At 40.9% G+C, this 25,005-nt stretch overlaps 1 protein-coding gene across 1 annotated transcript; it reads left to right on the top strand.

Annotated features, from left to right (window-relative positions):
- The first annotated feature begins 5,228 nt into the window (after window positions 1–5,228).
- RGS21 (regulator of G protein signaling 21) lies at window positions 5,229–8,154 on the top strand. The gene is made up of 4 exons (XM_072342825.1): window positions 5,229–5,239; window positions 6,924–7,000; window positions 7,617–7,783; window positions 7,951–8,154. Exons 1-4 carry the CDS (start codon window positions 5,229–5,231, stop codon window positions 8,152–8,154), a joined length of 459 nt encoding a protein of 152 aa, XP_072198926.1.
- Window positions 8,155–25,005: the final 16,851 nt, after the last annotated feature.

Below are 25,005 nucleotides of genomic sequence, written 5' to 3'. Positions count from 1 at the left end.
GGATGAGAAGAAGGCCTATTTAATTTTTATAGGGATATATTATATACTCTTTTCTTATTATGTACATCTTTATATTTAAACTACGCTGTATAAACTAGCTTTTCTCTCTTTTTTTTCCAACCGAATGAGCAGCAGTCAAGGGCCAAGAATGCCATTTTAACACAACCTGTGTCAATAAACATCTGGTCATGTGGATACATTTGTCTGTCTAGGAGGAAACGTCCCTTTCCCCCCAGTGCTAAGCTAGGTATGAAGCCAGTTAAACAACACAATCGACTGTTGCTCTCAGTCTGTAGTTCTGTGCCCTAAGGCTGGCTATCCATTACTGCACATAAATGTTCCTTTGTGCACTCCCCTCCATAAGTAGCATCCTCTCAAACCATAGAATAGCCTGTGTTGAAAAGGACCATAATGATCATCTAGTTTCAACCCCCACGCTGTGAGCAGGGTTACCAGCCACTAGACAAGGCTGCCCAGAGCCACATCCATTGGTTTTCAAATGCCATGCTTGATACACTAGAGAGATAACAGCCAGTCTGCCACAACACAGGCATAAAACCTGTCTGTTTGCAGCCAGATTCTCAACTGGTGATCATGATACTTCATACCTTCACAGCATCTTGATGTTTGCTCTTGCCAAGGATGAAATAAATGTAAAAGAACACATGCATTTACTATTGCTCCAACACCCAAATAAATGACCAATACAGTGCTCTGAGTAAGGCATTCCCTTCTTAGCAAAAAGCCCTTAGCAGTTAGTCAAGTCTCTGCAGTGATAAATATAAGACACCAGGCGCCTTTGTTTCCTTTCACAGGAACATGGAAAATGTTGCTTATCACCAGGGAGGCCCTTCCTCACAACCGTCATTCTGTAGTACTGACAGTGCTAGTCCCTTGCATGAGTTTTGTAATTACAACAAACAAATAAGCTATTCTTGGTAGCTACTTATGCACGTATGTTTTTCAGAGATAATTATGAACCATGATTTACTGCAGACTGAGACCATGGGAACTACTGTAAGAAGAAAGCCGAGATAAATTCAGAGAAGGGAAGAGAAAGGGCACAAAGATAAACCAAAAGGACAGAATTATCTGCTTTCTAGAGGAGACTCCTTTTTGTGGCAGAAAAACAAATGGTGGAAGATTAACTAAACAGGTTTAGTACAAGCCTGTAACATTTCTCCGTGCTTCAGAGAGACAGGATTGATCAGATTGAAGGCTAATGCTGCAGCGATGTATTTATAGCATGGACAGTGTCAGAAATCATCGCTGGGCTTCTCTAGGTTTGGCAGAATCAATGTCACAGTTAAGTAAATCCTCTTGTTTAGCTGGCCTGATGGGAGTAATACATACGAAGCCTAGTGGGTATATATTTGTATTGAGAATTACATTATGTGGCAGCTCTTTGGATTTGTGCATGTTGTTCAGTATTCAGTAAGAGCTCTCAAAATACCTCTTACCAACACTTTACCTTACAGAAACACTTCACCCTATTCCTTACATACGAGAAGTCTCCAGATCCAATGCATGAGGGAAATAATCTACATAATTCTGTAGCACAGATGTTGGTTGCTTGTTTATTTTCTTTCACCTAGCTCTGATTAGAGGTACTGAATAAACTAAATTATTATCTGCTGTTCTTAGTTAGCTTGAGGGAGATCAAAATACACATCTTCACATCTTTTCTTTAGCTTCTGGGATTTGATATTGTGCAAACGACAACTTAATTAATATTTGTACTGACAAGAAACAAGAGGAATGAGTTCTAACATAATGAATCTCAAAGGAAAAGAAAGGTTTCCTTCTACCGCAACTGTAGGCAATCGATAATGTGGCTCTTAGAAGCTGCAGCGTATAGAGACAAGTAAGTGACTCACAAATGGCAGGTTATTTTTCCTTTCTTTTTGTCCCCAGCTGCTTAGCTGCCTTAATTAACTTTGAATACAGTTCCCCCTCCCTTCCAAATTATTTTCCACACATAATGTTGAAAGGCTCCAACTGAAAAAAAAAAAAAAAGAATAAAATCATCCTATTCCCTTCAGTGAGTTATATGCTGATGCATGAACACCTTGCTCAGATACCTGTGCTAGAAACACACCCCACCTCTGTTTTTTTGCATTACAGTCAAATGTCTCAATCAAATGACTGCTTAGCTCCTGTAGGGCTGTATGCCAAAGATATAAATATCAGCCCTCTATACAACATCCAGCTTGCCTCCATTCCTTCTTTTCTCCCACTGTCTTGTTGCCATCTTCCTTTTTTTTGTTGTTGTTTTGTTTGTTTAACACCAGCCTGTTATAACTGAGCTGTGAAAGCTGCCTGTTTTTACTTTAAAGCATTTATCCCTGCTTTCCCGAAGAGCATGTGTTGACTTAAACATCTCATGTGTCAACTCACAAGAGAAGGAGCTGTTATGATTTAGACTTAATCTTTGATTTCGTTATGAAACTTAGTTAAAATTAAGTAGTGTGAGAAACAACCCTGTGAAAGTCAATACCCAGTTTTCAAACAGAAAAGAAGGTTAAGCTAAAACCTAACATAACTGCAATTCTGAAACAGTTGTTTCTTCACTGTGCTATTTTCTTGCATTTTAGAAACTTGTTTCTTCGCAATCAAGGACACTAGTGTATTGGTTTTCCCTTTCATCTATTACCTATCCCAGCTTGGTTTGGGACATGTCACCAGCAAGGCACAACTCAAAAGACAACTGATACAGGGAATTATGGCTCAGGAGCTCTCTATGACATCATGCCTACTTCTTGCATTGGTGCAGTTTATACCCATCTCCAAGTGCCAGGTTATGGTACCACCCCTTAAGTTTGCACCATATAGACTTCTTGTGCAAATAGGAACCTTTGCTAATCTGATGCTATATAAATAGCAGTTTGTTCATCCAGGACAGGATCTGGGACAAACAATCTGCTGACTAGGACTAATTTAAACTCTTCAAGCTTGCATAGTTACTTTTGAGAATTGCTTCTAATTCTCCTTTACTCAACATTTGTGTTTGTATAGCACATAGAAATCACATCTATAAGGAGCACAAGATGATGTAAAACATTTTGACAGATTGTTCTGGAAATCAAATCTTTTACCTGAAGGGATGCATCGCTTGGGTGGAAAATAACTGCTAATTTCTTTATGCAAGTTAGCTCTGTGGCATACTGAAGATACACACAAAAAAAGAAGTGTTTATAAGCTGTCCACACTGTATTATTGGAAGGTGGAAGATGGGCATTTACATAGTGCTGTGATTAAAATGGATTTGCATCCGCTATAACAGGTGGTTGCATTTCACCAGGATGCCAGCAGTGCCCAGGTCATCTTCCAGCTTAACAAAGGTGGTAAATCAACATTTACTTTAATTGCTTGGACCAAGAGAACCTTCATTTTCCTCCTGAGGTTATGCTGCACAGAGTAGTATCCAACAAGCCTGGCTGTGGAATGGATTCAAGAAAGGCCAAGTGCTGAAGGGCATTAAGATATCGAACCTGGTAGCAACACACTAAAACCTCTGTGGGAGTGTGAGACATTTTCTCACGTTGCACTACGGTGAGTACAAGGCAGCTCTTTTAGGAATATATAGAAATACAAGTGATTTATTAGGTTAATACACCAACAGCATGAGCTGAAAAGTTGTTTTACACTATCTGTTGGGATAGTAGTATCTAGCTCAGGTGTGGTTCAGTGGAACACAAAATGATAGGCTTAATTGCTCCAATCAGCCAATGCCTTTTCATGAAGGATGTTGGTCCTTATCAAGTAATAGGGGTGAAGGATGAAATGTGCAACCAATAGATCCACATTTTCTTTCCTACAGTTCTAGCTCTATTACCATCTGCCAAAAGCAGCACACTCATAAATCTATTGCACAGTAAACAGAGAGTTTGTTTGCTTGATATAGTACATTATGAATAACCACCACATTAGCACAAGTAGCTGCTGGATGTGACATTTTTCCCCCTACAAAATTTCAGTAAAATATTTTTATATTTTGGTCTTGTCTGGCACTATTTTATAGTTCATGGTACCTATTCTGTGGAAATTAGACCAAATAACTAATTGCAGAGAATAAATTTGGTAGTTTTTATTTCTGTCATTCTATTATTGCTTTTAGAAGCAAATGGATTCAAAGATAAGAAATTTGCAAGAAAGAAAAAAACAACCCAATAGCTTCATTTTGCTGCTAGGAATCTTGTTCAGTATTAATACAGTAGGGCTGAAAGGGGTACCTTGGGTCATCGTTCATAGTTTCCTATTATCAAAGGTGTCAATGTGAAATAATCTCTTTCATAAATGTATCAGTCCCTATCTTTGAAGTGCAGAGAAGTAGAGAGGACAAAACCCCCACCGGGGGAAATTATCTATGGCACTTTCTGAAGCCTTCCATTTTCCCCATGAAATTTTTTCACTGTTTATATCCATTTGTTCTTTTACCAATATTCATCTTATTCTTAAGCTAAAGTATACATATTTTTTCCTCTATTAAAGGAGAATAAAGGAAGCTGGGTAAGGGCAGCAAAGGATTAGGCAGCACCACAAGGAGAGAGACATGAAAGTAAAAGCCTCCTTGTCCAGGAGAGCAAGGGAACAAGGAAAAAGTGTTGAGAAGAAAAAAATAGAGAAAGAGAAATTACAGCAAAAGGAAAAATTCTATGAGGATGTTTCTGGGGCAGAGTGGTGCTCTTCGAAGAGATCACACCAAATGAAGTATCAATAAGAGCAGAAGAAACTGCTGCATTACGGTTTTCAAATACCACAAGACCCCATTGTTCGTAACAGCATCAGTGTGAGAAGACTTGCTTGAATAAATGAGAGGCAACACTTCAAGGGCTTAGACCTCTGAGATGTGTAAAATAATGGATAAGTTGCAGGTGTGCTTAGCGCAGATACAAGAATAAGAGCAAAGAAATACAAAGAGGATTTTCTAACTAGGTGCACTGAACCAATTTTTCTTCCTGCTTTTCCACAGTTGGTAAGATTATTTCTCTAATAAGGTGTTGTTCAGGGCATAACTATAAGATAGCACAGCCACTGTTGAGAAATAAGCCATAGTTCTGAAAGAGAAAATTGTAAAGGAGGTGTTAAAAACAGCCTGCTTGTTCTGTACTGTGTGGGGATGCACATGCTAATTGTATTGTTCCTGCTATCATATCACCTTCAGCTTGAAGATCAGTCAGGAAAAGAATTTCTGCCCTACCCGTGACAGTCAGACAGTGGAACAAAAAATGCCAGTGAAGTGAGTTGGTTTTTTTATGGCTATTTTAATCTTAGGCTGCTTATGAGATGGTCAACTTTTGAATGATCTGGGCACTCTTTGTTTTCCTTCCCTCTTACAGTATATGTGATGACTTTGGTTTCTTGTCATTTCTGCATGCCATTCCCATCTAAATTCAATGAAATCAGTGACTGATAAATATTAAATCAAACAGTATTACTGACGAGGAAGAGAAGCAGAATTATGTTTATACTGCCTTATCCTTTATCTTTTGTTCTGCTGAAGAACCCAAAAATTTGTTATATTTAATTAGAGTTTATTACTGTCAGTGAAAGAAATTCTCTGCTGATTAATTGCATGAACACACAATGTCTCACAAAGCACTCACTACATGATGCTACATTTAGTTTTCATTTCTGTTTTTGAATCCAGATTGAATGTATTTGCTCTCCGATAAATCCCTCCTGTACACGTGCATACATATCTATAAATACATATGTAATTTTCTTCTGTTTATTCAAACATCATTTTGTGCAATCCGCATACAAGTAAACCAGCAGCTCCAAAACCACTTGTTTTTAAAAATATCAATGCAGAAATCAACTGTAATAATTATAACTGCAGTTACAGTACATGGTGGCACTGTCATTGAATCGTACAATGGTTTGGGTTGAAGGGGACCCTAACAGGCCATCCTGTCCCACTCTCTGCACTGAACAGGGACACCCACAAATCCATCAGTGCTCACAGCCCATCCAACCTGACTTTGTCTGTCTTCAGGGATGGGGCACCCACAGCTCTCCAGGTAGCCTGCCTCATTGCATTTTCCTTATATATATATAATCACATAAGCTCTTGACAAACATACATAGAAGATACCACTAGTGGCATTTCCAGTGTTCAGTTCCCCCTTACTACTAAATGAGAGGGAAGAGCCGTACAAAGATTTCCAGAGCTGCCAAAAAAGTCAAGTGATGATTACATTCACATGGAATGCAAATTCAGTTTCAAATCCCCATGCCATCATAACCTGTGTAAGACAGATAACCACAGGGTGGGAAACTTGGTTTCCTCTCAAGATCTTTGTATAAAATACAGCAGTTTCAATAAAAGCAACACGAGGTGGGGATCTGTTGGATACCTTCCCAGTTATTCAAGAGTTTGCATCCTCTTTTCATTGCATAAAAAATCTGCATCTAAAATTTGGAGGGGAGGGAGTAATACTATGCTGGAGGTTTAAATCAAAAGCTCAGAAAGTGTTAATTTCAATCAATGCCAAGTTTAGTAGGACTGGAAGTGTTTACTTTTACCCTTATTTACATGTATTCAAATTTTTATACTGCTAAGAAACTGGAAAAATGCCCATTAATGCTACCACTGATAGCACGGTAACTATCTAGATAACTACTCATTCCAAACAGTAAATGTCATATCAATGGTTAACCCACTTGAACTCGAGAAGGAATTCAGTACTCTAGAACACTAATATCCCTCCTATGCTTTTAATGTAGTTCAACCAATTGCAAGCATTATTAATGATGTATCTTGGATGAAATTTCCAGTGTCAAAAAACATTTTGTTTTACGAGTCTAGGTCCTCTATGCCCCCCCATCAAAAAAGTGCTCCCTCAATGGGATATCCAAATGATAGTGTAGCTACCACGGCCTGCACAGGCAAAAGATCATGATGCTATTTTCAAGGATAGATGTTGTTTCCATAGGTCAAATACAGGAGAAACACGGGCTTGGTCTGACTCTGTGGATACGCTACTTGCTAATAAAGGTAAGAGTACATGAAAAGTGTTGAAAATAACAATACCACATCAAACCAGCTCACAGACACTGACACCAGGTTTGTACACTGCTGTCTGCCCAACTCACCATGTACTCTGAGCCACAGTACTGCCAGTGGCACGTGAGACTTGCTCAAATCGAAACTCATTACCTGAAAGGCAGCATAGAAGCTATCTAGCCAGGTTAACCTCAGCTCTAAGAGAAGCACACTGCCACAGCATGAATTAATGTTCAGCATGCTGCTTAGAGCTGGGGTCAGCCTCACATCCCTGACAGACGAGTTGCTCCAAAAGCTCTTATAGATCACCATGACCTAGATTTCTTTTTGAATAATGAGCATTGCAGAGACCAGCTCACCCTACGCAGGTACTGGGGACCTTCTCCTGTCAAAAACTGACAGAACTCCCTTCATCACCTTACCACTGCTCTTATTTCATCCCCTAATTATTTTCCCCACAAGAGCCTCCTGGTGCTAGCTGCTAAGCAAAACAATTTCAGAAACATAAGTGACAACATATATCCTGTATATATATGCACACATGTATAGAATCTATATTGATTTTAGAGCTTTCCTCCACCCCTCTGTCTCATGCACTTTTCTCCAGATGGCCTGGAAGCTTTTAGGAAGTTTTTGAAGTCAGAATTCAGTGAGGAGAACGTAGAGTTCTGGCTGGCTTGTGAGGACTTCAAAAAAACCAAGTCTTCCACCAAGATCGCCGCCAAAGCCCAAAAGATTTATGCTGACTTTATTGAAGCTGATGCTCCAAAGGAGGTAAAGATTTTTTTTTGCACATACTTTGGATACTGACTGAGGATGGGAATCAAGAGGAAAGTTCAAATGTGGGAGGAAATTCAGACTCTGATTGTGTCCAGTATGCAAACAGACCTCAGCATTCCAATCAAACTGACATTGATTTTGTTCCTCCTTCCCTCCTACAGATTAACATTGACTTCCATACAAGAAACCACATCTCTCAGAACATCTCAGAACCCACCCTCAGTTGTTTTGATGATGCCCAGAGGTTAATCTATAGTCTCATGGCGAAAGACTGTTTTCCCAGGTTTCTAAGGTCAAAAGAGTATAAGGAACTAGCAGAGAAGCAAGAGAACAGAAATGAAAGAAGGTGGCTCCCATTTCTGTGAGAAGGTAAAAGCTGGAGACCTGAGTGGTTATGAATTTGTAGATGCCTCCTGTTGCAACTCAGGATAGGTAACATTCTATTAAAGTGATTGTACAAAGCAGAGCTCTTAACTGACTTATTTTTAATATAGGCACAGTTGCTTCGGCTAAAGTTGATGGAGAAGTGTTGTAGAAACAGAAGGAAAAATCCCATTTGTTAACTACCTGACTATTTGGGGGGAAGAAAACAAAGAGTAAACATTTCTTCATACTTTTCTAGTAATGATTAATTTAGTTTTCTTCTCTAGATGCACTAGTTGTAACTCATGATGAAGTAATGTTAACAACAACTACTTTTTCCCCCCCCCCCCATTAAACACAGAACCATAGAATCATAGAATTATTACAGTTCGAAAAGACCTCTAAGATCATCCAGTCCAACCATTCACCTACCACCAATACTGCCCACATCCCTCAGTGCTACACCACCATGATTCCTGAACACCTCCAGGGGCAGTGACTCCACCGCCTCCCTGGGCAGCCTGTTTTGATGCCTCCCTGCTCTTTTGCAGAAGTTTCTCCTAATATGCAGCCTGAAAAGCACCGAACAGTTTCAGCGAAGTAACCACATTAATTGGAATCTGTCATGGTGTCACTAGAAATGACAAGATTCTAGTGCAATTTTTGGGTGTCTCCAAGTGCGTGCTCTGATCTCCATCACTCCTCAAAGATTTATAGCATAGTTTTTAGGTGAAGAATGAGCCATAATGTTTTCCTAAAGAAAAATATATTCTAAACTATACAGAGAAGGAAGAATATTCATGATCAAAACCAATTCTAAATACAAGAGATAATAGTAAGATTAAACAAGCAAAAAAACCCTAGTAACTTTCATTTTCTATTAATTTGGTTCTCTTGCTATTCTCCAATACCCATAGCCTATTCTGTCACCTACTTTTTCATCTGGCTTTCTGTATTTCTTTTTCATTTCTTTCCTCCTCGGCACTAGTGGTTAGCAGAGAAATGAACGTGAGAGCTGAGGCTGAGCTACAAGGAGGATGTGGTTTTGTTCGGCAGTCCCGCAGCTACCATTCATTTTGCAATGATACTTCAGTGGAAAATCACAACTTCCGCCTGAGCACCATCTCGGTATCCCTTCATCACTGGGGAATTTCTGCTGATTAAAGTCATGGCGAAGACAGCAATCGGGACTGCTGAAATTACATAATTTACTCATATATATAGCGAGCCATTTTTCCCTCTGACAAATCCAAATCTTGTTTTCAGAAGAGGTGAGATCAAGTCACTTTTCTTAGTAGGCCAAGAGGGAAGCCCAAAAAATCTGCTGCACCAACGGTTTGTGATCTAAGGAAAAGAGTGCCTTGAAATAGCCTGGCCTAGTGTTAGAAATGGAGGTTGGCAGCCCTGCCTGCAGCAGGGGGATTGGAGCCTGATGATCCTTGAGGTCCCATCCAACACAAGCCATGCTGTGATTCAATGATTCTATGTGTGCTTCCACACTTCTTCCACTCCTGACTTTACCACAAAGAGAACCAGACAGCAGCAGAGCAGGAGCTGTCAGGATCTCTAAATTCCTGACTGAAAATACAGGATAAAGAGAAGTTTAAAAAATATATATATATATATTCCCTCTTCATGAAAATAATCCAGGGGTGGATATCAGAATAATTCTCTCATCACCGGCATAATTATAATAAAAAAAATAAACCTTTCTTAGCATATTATGATTATTATTATATTATTATTATATTTGATGACCATTTTAATAACTCTGTAATAAAGTAACATGGAAGGTTGTAGCACTATTTCAGTTAATTCAGGATGCTTAAGCAGAAATGTACAGCAATTGCACCTGTAAGGTTAGCACGAACTCCAGTTTAATATATCATGCTATTTTTTTCATAATCTTCTAATTAGAACTACAACAAAGTAAATTAAATAACTTGTTGAGTAGACTGTTCAAAACTTTATACATTAATCTTTTCCTCCTGTGAGGCACATTGCATAGTCACCTTAAACACCCATACGTGATCACTTTAAATTCATATATGATAACTCGATGTGCATTCATAATTTTTCAGGTCCTTAAAGCACTCCCTTGCTACACAATATGTAATTAAATGGAAGTATCTACAGCGTGCTTCAGTGTTTTGGAGTTGAGCAACCAGGTTTTTGAATATTTATGTCATACAACACGTGCATTATTAAATATCCATTTCAGAAAGCATCTGAAAACGCCTAGATGCAAAAGACGGGAGCCAGAAGTCTTTATTTCTGTTTATTCTCTATAACTAAAACTTTCACACATAAAGAAGCCATAATCAAGCATCCTGAAGCTGGTAATTTGATAGAGGAAAAGGCCGGGCACTGAACTAGAAGACCAAACTTTGTCCAAATCTCACAGCTTTACCAAGAAGTTCAAAGAGTGATCTTGGCCTGTTTCTATAACCTGTTGTACAGCGTGAAGTAGAGAAGCTACCTCCATCTTCCATCAACATATAGGACAGCAATGCCCACTGATATTTAAGGAGCACGTCAACACTACAGTAAGGTACGATGGACGTTCAGACTTCTGGGTGATCCTTTGGACCAAAGCATGTTACTGTCAGGCAGAGATATATCCTCATTGCCAAAGACATCTTTTTTTCTTATGCTTTGTCCATAAGGACAAAAAGTACCCTTCCATAAGGACATAAAGTACCCTTGTACCTAAATAGAAAGCACTGGCAGAGAGTTCTATTAGAAAGAACATTTGCACTGCAAGTCCCTTTGATTTGCGGAATCAAACTCTATAATCCAGAGATGGGTTATAAAGCAGGTATGTTTATTTCAGCGCTGGGTGCAAGGGGGATAGCTCCTCCAAACTTGCACACCAACTGGTAAAACCGTGATACAGATATAGGTACACCTCATGCATAGTCAATGATGTCCCGTAATTCTGATACATATTCTTTATCATGTAGACCCCCTCTTGTTATCGCCCATCTTGTCAGGGAGATGCAACTCCTCTTTTGATATTTACAACCCCTAATCCCCTCCTCACCAGATGTTTCAGGGAGTTCTCACTCCTTATCTGCTCTCCCAGACCCACTGTCTCCATTCCTTGTTATTCTACCTAACTAAATCATTTTCTGTAAACTCCATTCCTTGTTATTCTACCTAACTAAATCATTTTCTGAAAACTACCTTTAACTATCCCCCTTCTAGCCCCCCTTTATTCCGAATTCCAGCAGAGCATCTGTTTTCTGCTTCCCTATTCATTCCCCCCTTTTCTTTAATCTAGCAGGATTTCTCTCCTGCTAGATCATTCCTTTTCTGTGTGTGGCATCTAGATTAATTTCTATGTTCTTGTTGATTGTCAAATTTATCAGGGACGCCTCTAGGTACCTGACTGAATCTATATACATTTCTTTTTCAAATGCCAGGGTGAATGGTATAACTAATATAAGAAGTGCCCAGGTGCATCCCCAGTTAGATGGTTAAGTTGGACCATAAAATCTTTCCCCCACAGTACCACCAGAGATCTGCCCTGGAGATTTCCAATCTTGTATAATTTCCTGCTGAGTACTCCGTAACATTCAAGACCTCATTGCATAAGGAAAAGTTTCCCATCGGCCTGGTAGCCTTCACACCCTGCCGTGAGAGGCAAGCTGTGTGGTTACCTACTGCTGTAGAGATTGCAGGAGGGATCTTGACACCTGTATCAGGCATTGGAGGAATGAGAGAGAGATCTGCAGTCTCTGTTTCCCAGGCAGTTTTCTCTTGGTACAGGGCAATCATGCATCACATTCTCTTGGGGTCCTTGGTCCACCCCAGCAGAAAGGGCACCACCTGAGCTGTGGGCCGTTCTGATGCACAACAATTGCGACGGTTGAGACTCTGGACAGTACACTTAATCCATTCTACCCAGGCATTAATGTCCCCATATCTTGTTTCGATTTCCAGTGTTTGCCTAAGATCTTTTATCTCCTGAACTGTCCTAACTGTAGGGTTTTTAGGAAGATTTTCTACCCCTTTTTAAGCTCTTCCCTATCCTGGACATTCTGGGTATTTAGTTAGGAGTGTATGTGTCCAGCCTCAATAGGCAGTTGTCCACTATACATCATTCCATACACTACAAGAGTCCCTTATTGACATCAAAACTATCAGTTGGTCCCTCCCCTGCATTATTGTCAAATTTTACATTTTCCAGATAATTATCAGGATAACGAATGGGTACAGCAGTAAAAAAACTCCTTGTTACAACATGGAAAACCATGAGCATTAGTTCTATATAGGTTATAATACTCTCCCACCTACATATACAATTTATTCACCTATTTGAGGAGAAGTTAAAGGTTAGCTAAAATGATAATAAAAATTAAAAAAACTTTTCATTATTTCCTTCTAATTCTTATCTTTTAAAGGTTTTTCTGTGGCAACAGTTCCCACGCCTCAGGGCTAGTGGATGCCTTTAACAGTGTGTAGTGAGTCCATCCTTTCTTGGTTGTCCTCACAGCTATTTCAGTTATTAGAAGTACTTGGAATGGTCCTTCCCAGTCAGGCTGCAGCTTTGTCTCCTTCCCCATCTGGATCAGGATCCAGTCCCCAGCTTGAAATGGGTGAAGTCCTTGGATCCTGGTCAATAGCAGGTGCCGTATAAACTGCCTTACAGTCTCCTTGTTTCACAAAACTGCAGCTGTCAGTAAACCAGGAACTTCTACATCTTCTAGGGTTTTGTCCTTTAGGTCTGACTGACCATCTGAAATGTGCAGCTTCTGTTGTTTCAAAGTAGTCAGGAGATACTGGTTCTCCAGGTGTTCGCTAAGGAAAGATACTGGGTTGACAATATTAGTTACAATTATTTCTACAACATTCTGCTCTATCAGGATGGGCCTGGTATTTCAGGGATCTTTGGGATGAGAGCCAATGTACCCCTTTTGCCTCCAATACAGTAAACACTGGATGAGATATTAAAACTGGGATCCTTTGGCCCAATGTAGATTTACAGGCTGCTTGAATATTGAGCACCAGTGCAGCCACTGCCCTCAGGCACCCCGGCCATCCCTTACTCGCTTCCTGGGCAATTTGCAGCTCAGGGGTTTGGCAGATGGCTTCTTTCCTGGCATTCCTTAAGGTTCAAAGTCCAGCTGTAATCTCCCAAATATGTCACTTGCTGTTGAGTTAGTTAAATCAAGAAACTCAACAGACTCACAGACCATTGCACAGTTCTCTTTTGTTGCTGTGGCATCCACGTGCTGCAGTAAAGTTCCACCCTGGGATGGAGGATCCCAGGTCTCAGGCTCACGAGTTGACCAGTTCACAAAAATCATTAAGCTGTTCTCACAATCCTGGGTAACACTGTTCTGCTTAACTGAGTCTCTTCTCCCCATATTTGCCAAACCAGGCAGAAGAGACATGCTTCAAATCCAGAAAGTAAACTCCACCTATTCATTCCTTAACTGGGTTAATAAGGTGCATGGATTTGCCACCACTGAGTGTATCCATTCAACAATTCTATTACTTGTCCTCAAGTCTTGTACCAAACTATTACACTTGCTATCAGAAATTTTTGCAAAATTGGAGTCCAGGCTCCAAAAGGTTATCTATTATTTCTTCTATCCTTCTACAGTTACATATCCTTATAGGGCACCACTTTACCCTGACTGGGCAATCTCTTGCTTTTAACTTCTATTTAGGGCTTCATGTTTGGCCCTGATGCCCACACCCCTAAGTGCATCATATTTGATATTACTGTGACTCCGGGGGGTACAACATTGTTTTTCCCCATTTGTGTTAAAGCCAGACTTACATCTTTTATTCAGTCAATATTGTTGGACCCTTAGCTTCAGTTTTATTAAATTTCTTGCCAGAGTAACCTGGCAGGTACAAGAATTACTGTATTCCTACTTTTATTTAATTAATCCAAAAGTGTAAACTCTTTTCTTGTTGGGCAGTAGCTTCTACTACTGCTACAAAACTATCTATGTGTAGTAAGAAGCACCCATATCCACCAGAAAATAAACCTCTTTATCCTGCTTCCCTAGATGCAATTTCCCTTTGCAGTTTGCACACTGCTTTCCTTCCAGGGGTGGAGCTTTCCCTGGGCTCTTCAAGCCCCCGCTCCCTTCACCCCTCTCCCTGAGGGGATCTCTGGGTCCTATAGCCCTATTCTAGCACCACAACAGTAACAGCTGTTATTATCACCAATTCCCTTACTATCTGTCAGTCATTTTGCTTTGTTTTGTTTTCATATCGTTTACCTCTCTTCAGTCCTGATATCCCTGTTATACCTTGTCAGTCCTTGCCTTCTTCAGCCTGTGTCTGTCCCAAACTTTCTCACTTTCCAAACTCTCATCATTACATCAACTACTAACATCCTATTTCAGTTTTATCTCCTTCTCTCCAGAGGTGTCCAATGCTAACACTGGAATTTCAGGTTTCCCAGACCTCTGCACATGAAGGCTGTTCTCACTTCCAGTGCCCTGTCCCCTTCACCTCCCCCTTTCCACCTCCCCCTTTGTAGTTTACAGCAGCAGTCTCTGTCTGGCTCTCTCTTTCTCTCCAAGAGTTCTTGCAGGGGGGGGGGGGGGGGGTGGAACAGTGCAGGGGGTTGCTCTCATACAGGCACAGATAACTCACCTTCTCTTTAACTCTTTTTCCTTTGCACACTATTCCACTATTTGTGCCCTCAGTTACATTTCCACATACCCTCAGTTATACTTCTGTATCATTAACAATTACACTTTCTTATACCATCAAAGCAGTTTGTTCTATTCCCTTCAGAACCCACAGAACAAACAATACAGTTTTTCAGTTTCCACAAACACCCTTAGTACCATATAACTTTCCTTTAGCAATCCATAGTGTTCAGTTCCTTGGGCTGTTCCACCCTTATTTTTATGGCCTTATTTCATGTTTTTCTTGATTCCCAATTTCATCTTTATCCCCTAGTTTTAATTCAGTATTCTCAAAAATTGGTACTGTCATCCAGGTTCTCTCTACCCCTGTTGTCTTTAAGGTCTCATTTGTTAATTTGAGTCCTGATACCTTATGGGCCACCAATGAATGAGCTGCCCCTGTATCAACTAAAACCACAACTTCTTCACCCTCAGGTCCCACTTTTATATTTACATGGGGCTCCTGGTGGGACCAAAATTTTGAAAGCCCCAGAAATTGATCTCATTGTTCTGCTACTCTTATTTAACTCATTTTTTAATTTTTTTTTTTATCTCAATTATAAGATTTCATTTCCTTCTTAAAATTTCTAATTTCTCCACTAGTGAGTGGGAGTTTTCATAGCATATTTGTCCTTGTCCCAGTGGGACCTCCCATAAGGGGTACACTGAGGTGTTGGTACAGCTAGCATCCCTTTCACATTGTTTTAATTCTCTTCAGAGCCCAGCATGCCCCCCTTTTCTGTGAAATGACCCTATGTGCTTTACCATTTTCTCTTACTGGGGCAGTGCCTGTCTCCACTTTGTGCTACATTGGGGTTACATGGGGGGGAGATTCTCTAGGGGGTCCCACTGATTAGGTTTTTTTTTGTTTGTTTGTTTGTTGTTGTTTTTTTTTTCCTAATTCCTCTCCCTCCTGGTCCCGGCCTTTTTCTTTTTACTAATTTCCCTGTCCTTTTTCCTGATTTTGGGATCTTTTTTTTTTCTTAGGTATCTCTTTCCCTTGTGTTCCCCCCCATTACTCTGTACACACACAACGAGGGGGAGCAATGGTTCAAAACAAATTCCGTAAAGTTAACACGTTAAAGCGGAGGTAACACAACCCTATTGTTTCTCTAATCTGAGTCTTTATCACCCTTAAACCGCGGCATTCTCTATAACAAAAGCAACAGGGTCTCGATAATAATTGTGGTTCGCCTTTGATGGCCTTTTCCACCGCCAGACTTCGTATGCGCTTCGCTAACAATTGCCACAACGCTACCAATAATTAATAAGACAAACACATAGCAACATACAGAACATGAAAGAAACTTTTGCTTCGTCCGTCCCCGGCCGTTTCCCTCGCGGGAGGACGGAACCGCGGGTCGGGACTCCGCACTCGCTCCGCAGCTGTGCTGCGTCTCACTCACACCACACTCACACAGACTGCACAAGACCGGTCTTTACACACTTCAAGGTACAACATTTCTCAGAAAATATCAAAGTTGTTGGTTCAACACTTAGTTCAAATGTACAGTAACAAGCGCTAATAAGAGATGTTAACAATGGCCAAATACACAACAATTCCTGCTAATACAGCTAGGAAAACCCAAGTTAGCGTTGACAGAGTATCCACTATACTTTGTCACCAACCAACCAACCCCTTAAGGGGGAGCAAAATAGCTCTCCTCGTGCACGTACGGTAATCCCGGTGGGACTCGAACCCACAGCTGAAACTGCCTTAGTGGGACCCAAACCCACAACTAGAACAGCTCAGACCGCTTCAGTGGGACTTAAACCCACAATTGAAACGGCTCAGAGACCGCTTCAGTGGGACTCGAACCCACGATCTACACGGCCTCTGATCGTGATTACACAACCAACAACCCGGGCCCTTTACCAAAGGGGAGAGCATGACAGCTCACAACTCCTGCGTAGGACGTCTCCTCACGACTTACGGATTCCCCTGTACCCATTAAACATACCTTATCCGCCGATAGACGGTCCTTGTCTGCTCCCGCAGTGATCGGATGAGGGAAGGGAGTCCTTCCGAGAAATCTCGGGGCGCGCCAAAGGTGTCCCCTCTCTCAGCCGGTCCTGCAGCCGAACAGAGAGGGTCCCATCTGGGGTGCCAAAATGATTTGCGGAATCAAACTCTATAATCCAGAGATGGGTTATAAAGCAGGTATGTTTATTTCAGCGCTGGGTGCAAGGGGGATAGCTCCTCCAAACTTGCACACCAACTGGTAAAACCGTGATACAGATATAGGTACACCTCATGCATAGTCAATGATGTCCCGTAATTCTGATACATATTCTTTATCATGTAGACCCCCTCTTGTTATCGCCCATCTTGTCAGGGAGATGCAACTCCTCTTTTGATATTTACAACCCCTAATCCCCTCCTCACCAGATGTTTCAGGGAGTTCTCACTCCTTATCTGCTCTCCCAGACCCACTGTCTCCATTCCTTGTTATTCTACCTAACTAAATCATTTTCTGTAAACTCCATTCCTTGTTATTCTACCTAACTAAATCATTTTCTGAAAACTACCTTTAACTATCCCCCTTCTAGCCCCCCTTTATTCCGAATTCCAGCAGAGCATCTGTTTTCTGCTTCCCTATTCACCTTGCTTGCTTTTACCGAGGTATAGTGGTGGTTCCTTTTCTCACTCACGCAAAGAGCTCAATTCTGAGAATTGTTATGTTTTAAAGGGCTCAATCTCTTTCAGAACAAGAGAAGTGGATTTTAAGAAAAAGGAAAAGCTACAGAATATAAACTGTAGGAATAAACTCAAAGTGAAATTTATTTCTTAAAAACACCACATTACTGGGAAAAAGAAAAAACAGAACAAAAAACCAACAACATAACCCAAACCAACAAATTCCCTGCTAGAACTACAGTGCACAAAATGACTTGAACACTCATACACATTCTTGTGCATACAGGGTTTGCACAAGAACCTCCCCAGACTCATTTCAGTCTTGAAACAAACACTAAGTTGCAACCAAAAGCTCAAAAGACAGAATCTCTCCAGCATCATCTGCCACTTAAATGAGATGAGTATCACGTGAAGATGACCTAAGAGTGGTTTTGCACCATTAACCTCACTTAACACCTTTACCCGTGAATGACAATTACACTTGGTGTTACACGTGGGACTTTGAAGCACATGATGGGCCTGAAGCATGGAATGCATTTTCTGCCTTTTGTTGCACTAAAAGCCAAGGGTGGAAAAGCCATGGAAGAAAGAATAGTCACAGATCCTGACACGTAATTTAAGATCTCAGTTTGCTTGAGAATCCTCAGTTTTCATACTTGGTTAACAAGAAAAGAACCTCATTCGTATTCACCTTCAAACAGAGTGTGATGTTCTGTCTTTATGGTGCTTAGGAACTGCCATTGTTTGATACTGTAATTATGAAGTAAAATCACTCCATTTGAAACATCCATTTAGTGGCAGACAAACGTGGCACTAAAAATATCCCTAAAAGCTTTACTTTAAGTATTCCTAAGATGTTCATTTCGAGAGAAAAATCCTCCTAGAAAAGTTTCTTTTTCATTTTCTCCACTTTTTCAGCCTCTGAAGTGTTTGGTCTCTGAAACTGGACTGTGTATTCCTAGATGTTTCAGAGGAAGCCCTGAATGCTCTGTTCTTTAGTGAGAAAAAGGAGATAATACTAAAGTGAATAATTCCTTTATTATTTTGCTGCCACAGGTTGTGACTGCCACGATATAATCTCTCTGTCTTAGATGAGATGTTGCCTTGCATAGTTTTTTGCACTGCATTTATATTTGCATGCAAAGTGACTACAGCTGGGTTTGTCTCCCCCTTTACACCAGTTTGCATTTCTGTTTGCATGCGAAGCTATATTTTGGTCTATGTATACGTTCCCATTTACGCATAACCTGGAAAGACAAACAAAACCTTGAGCTCAATAAAACTCTAGGGAAACCAATGCTTCTTAACCTAATACAGAGGTCATAGCTTGAAGACTCATAAAGGATAAAGAAAAGAAAAAGCTTCTTAAATTACATTTCTTGGAAAGCTTTGTGTGTGTTATACTGTCTTCAGAACATCATGTTTTAGCAGAGAGAAGAGCACAGGAAGAGAAATCATGAACTGCCTGACATAGTATTCTGGATGAAGTATCTTCTATTCTCATTTGCTTTGACACCAACATTCCCATGCCTGCACAGTCCAGGGATACAGAAATGAGAGACTGTTCAACTCCATCTCCCATGCTTGCCAATCATCCCTATGCTGAAGCTTCTTTGGTGGGCAAATAAACATCTTTCAATCTTTCACCAAATTAGTGTGGTAAAAAAGAAAAGCATTACTTAAAATGCGTTACCTTCTTCTCCCTCTGAAATACAGAACTGGATTACATTAACTACAGATTATAGTCTCTAATCTACCAGTGCATGTAAATAATGTTATTTAATAGTTCTTCTCATCTAGATATAGATATTTCTATGACTAACTGAAGCAAATAGACAACATAAATGGCACAAGGGACATTTGCTTCTAAACAGATAAAGAATTGAAAAAGGCATATCATGAAAGAAAATCTCAGTCTGGAAAATCCAGGCATTCCTTTGCCAGCCTTTTATTTCAAACGCCATATTCAACAGAGAAGGTGCACAGGCAAATTCAGGCTGAATGGGCTGACACTGGAAGACTTGAAATGCTACAATGCTACATAAATTGGGAGATATCAGATAAAATGCCATTGGCAGGCACTATGATGGTGCTTGCGCTGCCAGTACTTGATCCTGAGTTCTACGTTCGGCCTTACTGCCTTGGCCATCAAAATGAAGAGAATCCTTCACATCTCATCCTATGAAATTATCAGCAAACACACAAAACTAAGCACCTGAAATTCCTTGAATTTAATTTCTATAACAAAGGGTCTGGATTTTTGACCTAAATTCAATCATTCCAACTGATGGAAGGACTTAACATAGCAGTCATGAAAGGTCCTTATATCCATTAATTTCCTTCTAGAGCTCTGCTGTTTAGTAGAATAAAATGAAAACCGCAGCCTGCCAAATTGCACAGAGGAGGTTTTGTGACATGATATATTTACCTTTTCACACCAAAACGTGCAGCATATTCTGGTCTAGACAGACACCTTTTACAGCCACAAATGGCTTTCACTGTTGATATCTAATCAATACAAGAAGTTATGAGGAATGTTTGGTTGCTCAGCAGTATCTATGAATTTAATAACTACAAAAATAGAAACAGTCGCAGCACCTCACACCACAAGTATTTTAGTAATAATTTCCAATATCCTTTTCGTGTTACTATTTATTTTTCTAATAATTATTCATTAAAATTTTCCTGGGAAACGATTCTTGCTCTTTCAGCCCACGTGAAAAAAGAGAAATGACAATGGAAATAAAACTCATTCAAGACTTTTAAGTTCTTTGATCATACAGAGTGAGGGAAATTCATATGCAAATGTAGTCCAGGGGCCTTAAGGAGGTGGGTAGTACAATGCAATTGCATGGAAACTGCACAAAGCAGAATGAAGACAAAAATAATTATGATAAGACAGCTTCATAAATGTGAATTAGCATATTGAAGGGTAAAGAGATTAAAATGCAGCTGATTGGACAGATGTGAGCTATCAGTACTGGTGAAGAACATTTTGCACCTCAGCGTGAGAGCTTGTTTATTCAGTTGCATATTTCTTTTAACAAGAAAGGATTGCCCAAGGAGGCTGTGGATGCCCCATCCCTGGAGGCATTCAAGGCCAGGCTGGATGTGGCTTGAGCAGCCTGGTCTGGTGGTTGGCAACACTGCACATTGCAGGGGGTTGGAACTACATGATCACTGTGCTCCTTTTCAACCCAGGCCATTCTGTGACTCTATGAACTGCTATCAGAAATAAATTTCAGAGACCTGAACTAACATGGTCATACAATGTCCCTTTAGGCTCTGGCTACAAAGGGGAATATAGAACTAATGGCTTCCATTAAGGACAGACTGCTGCACTGAGTTCTGCTTTGAGGAATGAAAGCAGTACACACAAGTCTGATCACACAGGCTCAATGCAGCCCTGCAATTCCATACATGCCTTGCATGTTGAAGCCTGCAGATCTATTTAGGGCTCTTTCCCCAGGTACTGTTAGTAAACAGAAACAGTCTTTCCAGAAGTTTCATATGTTACCATGACGTTAAAGAGAGAATAAAAACAGAGCTTTGGCCAAGGAGATATGAACCATACATGTTAAAGAGCAAAAAGACAGAAGACAGAGCGTGACTGAAGGAACAGAGTAATGAGAGATTGGCGTATCATCTATTTGACATTACACAAGATAATTTTGCTTTTGATATGGTCTTTTTGACATCTACAAAATCCTGTGGCACCACCTAGTGGCAGCTCTTCAGGCAGCACTAAGACTGTGGGTACTGCAAGAAAGGAGATAGCTGGCATTAGTACTGATGAGAGGCTTGAGCTATGCTCAGAATCACCTGCACCCCGAAAGAAAGTAACACACTTCATGGACTTGTGGTCATAGAATATTTGTGGTAAACGTTAAGTGTGTTTCCATGGAAGCTGAACACCAGTATTCCAGCACTTCAGAAAGTCACTTTACGTACATACTAAGTCTCGAACCTTCTTGGTCTGCAGCTGCTCATGTACACAAATATTAGCTAACCTAAGGAGCAGGAAGACACTGAAACAAAGTTAACTAAGCTGAGTGGAGACATCAGACTCAAGCATTCAGCTTAAGAGACCTGGCTGGGTTAGTCCTTACTAATGAGTCCTTCATACGCTTCTGTTTTTTTCAGAGACTATTTAAACAGCAGCACTGCTTCAAGCACCTTTTAGTCTACTCCTCTCACAGCCGCCTTCATCCTTTTTTCCACATCACTGCAGGAAATGAAGATTCTGTTTAGATTTTGGGCTTCAGTGTGGGTCCATCTTAGGGTATTGAAATTTAGATACAAATCTCTCTTACAGCTTTGACTGATTTGCAAACACAGAGCAGGAAATAGAACTCCTCTTGTTTGAAAACGGGAGTTAACAGGCTGCTTAGTGTATGTGCAGAGAAGCTCTGGATGTCTTCATATTAATGTGGCTTTGGAGCCGCTTGCCACATTCCAGCTCAAACTCACGCCTGCTCCTGTTTTGTTCACCAACAGCAAGCATCAGTTTTGGTGCATAAATAAGATCAAAAGCTGGTACAGAAACTATGCACAAACAAGTCAATTTAAAGCAAGAACCTTGGGCTCTTCGAGATCTACGTCTCTGCCAATATCCCACTGAATGACAAAGGGAGAATCCTTGGGATTATATTTATTAAGTCTGGCAACGAAATAGGAAGATGCCAATAGATGATGTGTTTGGCTCAAGCTGAAGGCAGAATAGTGAAATATGAGGCAATTAAAACATTAAGCAATAGCTCTGACAGCATCTGAAGACCACCCTTTGTTTAGCGGTCTTCCCTTTGCACGCCCTGATCTCTCCAACCAAAAACCTGCACGGACTCTCTACCTCCAACTCATATTAAATAATAAAAGGAAGAAAGACGACCCCTGGAGTGATTAGAGGAGTAAAAACAATTTGTCCTGCAGCAACACAATGGATACAGATTCCTGCCATAATAGCCAGATAGACTTTTTACCATCTCCTTTGGTTTGGAAAGCCAGACTTTAAACACCCACCCAGCTTTGGTACTGGCTGGTGGCACAGCCTGTTACTGGGGTGAAATGTTTTCCACTAAGGAGTCATTTATGTACCTGAGACGTTTGTTTTCCAGACTTTCTCACACATACTCTATAAGGCAATGTTGACTGCAAGCTGTCAAATAATCTTTGCAAATATCTATCATTTATGGTAACTAAATGCCCGTGCCTTGATGCTATTTTAAATAGCTGTAACTCATGACAAGAGGAGAAGCAGAAAGAGTAGATAAATTGAGCTAATTAAAGGAAGCTTTCTTAAACAGTTTCTTTAACCTTAGCACGCTAAGCTCCCGTTAATCATTTTCTGCTCTATACTTGTGATACTCTGCATCACATGCCATCTCATCAAGAAGGACAGCCGACACAGGATGCCCTTAAACAAGCGCTCACCTAGCAGCTGGTGGGCAGAAAGAGGAGTGGGAGAGAGGGAACGTGACCAAAAAAACACACAAGAACAACATATAACAGAGATCTAGATTTCTTCAGAAACAATCTTACAAATCAGTTCAGGTATTGGCAAGAAGATGGGTGAAAATTCTCTTTCCTTCATTCACAGTCTCTCCCAGAATCAGTGAAAGGACACTATTGCAAAGTTGAGTGCAGCAACTTGTGTAAAGAGAAGTGAAACCATGAGGGCTCAGTGGGATGTCTACAGACTGCTACAGCCCTTGCAGGCTTCCTTATGTGCTGAATAACCCCCCAGCAGAGGCACTGAACAGGGAAGCTGCACATTGCCATGCACTGCCCAGATGCAAAATGGAGCACAGAAAGTCAACCACGAGAGAAAGCCAGATGAATACATTTTCTCTCTCTTTGAGAGTGTCCATGATTTACAGGCTAAATTGGGGTGCAGGGAGACGGACATGGAGCACAAGACACATGCTCATCAGACCTCCCTCACGTCAGATACTGTGTATCCTGTGACTGAGTGATGTCTGTCTGGCTGCTGATATCTCCCTGTGAAGGCAGCAGTTTCAGTTCTTCCAGAGCAAAGAGCAAAAGCAAACACTGCAACTACTGCATTTTTTCCTAAGGAAGAATTCTGACTTTCTGATCATCTCCTAATCTGACACATCTTGTCTTGGTTTCAGCTGGTACAGAGTTATTTTTTCCTTCATACTGCCTGGTACAATGCAGCGAGCAAAGGGCTGTGTGTTGATTACTTCTTGCCAGGTTAAACAGCAGAGCTACTGAGTCCTTTTTTAACCCAGGTTCTTTGTCCACGCTTCACATTCTCCACTTGCTTTTGAAACACACCAAATCAAGACGAAATTTCTGAGCTCCTGACAACGTCCTCACTCCTTCTTCTGCCCACAGAAGCCCTAATGCTCCCCTGCGCAGGGGTGAATTTGTGGCTTCCCATGCTTTTTTTGGCTTGTCTGACTTATGGGAGGAAGTGGGAGATAGCACTCTGCCCACATTTGTCTCTCTTCATCTGTCTAAAAAGGTATTAGCATGTATGTGTGATATTTCCACTACTGATGGTTTTAAGGCCTATCTCAATAGCAGGAAGATGGGGACTTGAAAAGACTCTGCCACCCAAAGGCGATGACCTGGGAAGACACTGCCAACATGCCCCCACATGTACACTGGGGCTGTAAGCTGCATGCCACTCCTGAACTGCCCATCCTAACCAGGTTGGTATGAACCCCTTCTCCACTCAGGCAACTCCCCTCTTTAGGCTCAGAAGGAGGTATCTAGCAAGGGCACCTACAACTGCATCTTTTTAGCAGGGTGTGAAGAGAACACTGGCATTAGCAAATCCTGTTCTCAGCATGGAAATTAGCATTAAGGCCCACCCTGCCATCACCTTCCACCTCACACCCTATGCAATGCTTTCGCTTCCTACACCCACAGCCCTTGCATCTCTGCCTTCTCCCTCCCACAGTCTGTAGATCTTTGTCAAGGCAAGAAAAAGCAGCAGCTGCACACAGCTTAGAGACAGCACCAGCTCTTTGTCAGCTGGCTATCAACCTCAGCCTTCCCTACTGGGACTCCAACTTCATAAGGCCAGAAGAACCATAACCCTCTGCCAGGGTCACAAATGGTTGGAACCATAAAGAGTTACTGTGCAAGGTGGCTTTGTAGTTATAAAGGAAAGGAAAAAGAGTAGTTTGCAGTAAGTTAGGCTTAGCCAAGACTCTGCAAGAGATATTTCAGATTTACTTCAGTTACCAGCAGGGGACAGCAAGGCTTTATACATACAGATGCTTTTCCTACTCTGATAAAACACATTCAGTTTCCAGATACCATTGGGCAAAGACTTCCAAGGTGAAAAAGTTCTGAGTGCTCCAACTCACCCAGGACTGAGGGATAACAATGGCAAAGACCCAGAGCACAGATCCTAAAGCTCAATCTTGGATTAAAAACACAACACCACTACCACCCTATTCTACTTTTCAAACTAAACAGAGATTTGAATTTTTAAATATACATATTTAGTGTGATTATACATACTGAATGGGATGATACCTGGTCTGAAAAGCATCCTTGGGTTACAGATGATTTAAAAAGAT

The sequence above is a fragment of the Excalfactoria chinensis genome, chromosome 8, assembly GCF_039878825.1.
Source record: "Excalfactoria chinensis isolate bCotChi1 chromosome 8, bCotChi1.hap2, whole genome shotgun sequence".
NCBI classification, from domain to species: Eukaryota; Metazoa; Chordata; class Aves; order Galliformes; family Phasianidae; genus Excalfactoria; species Excalfactoria chinensis.
Note: the sequence above shows the minus strand (reverse complement) of the source record. Positions and strands in the feature narration are given on the sequence as shown.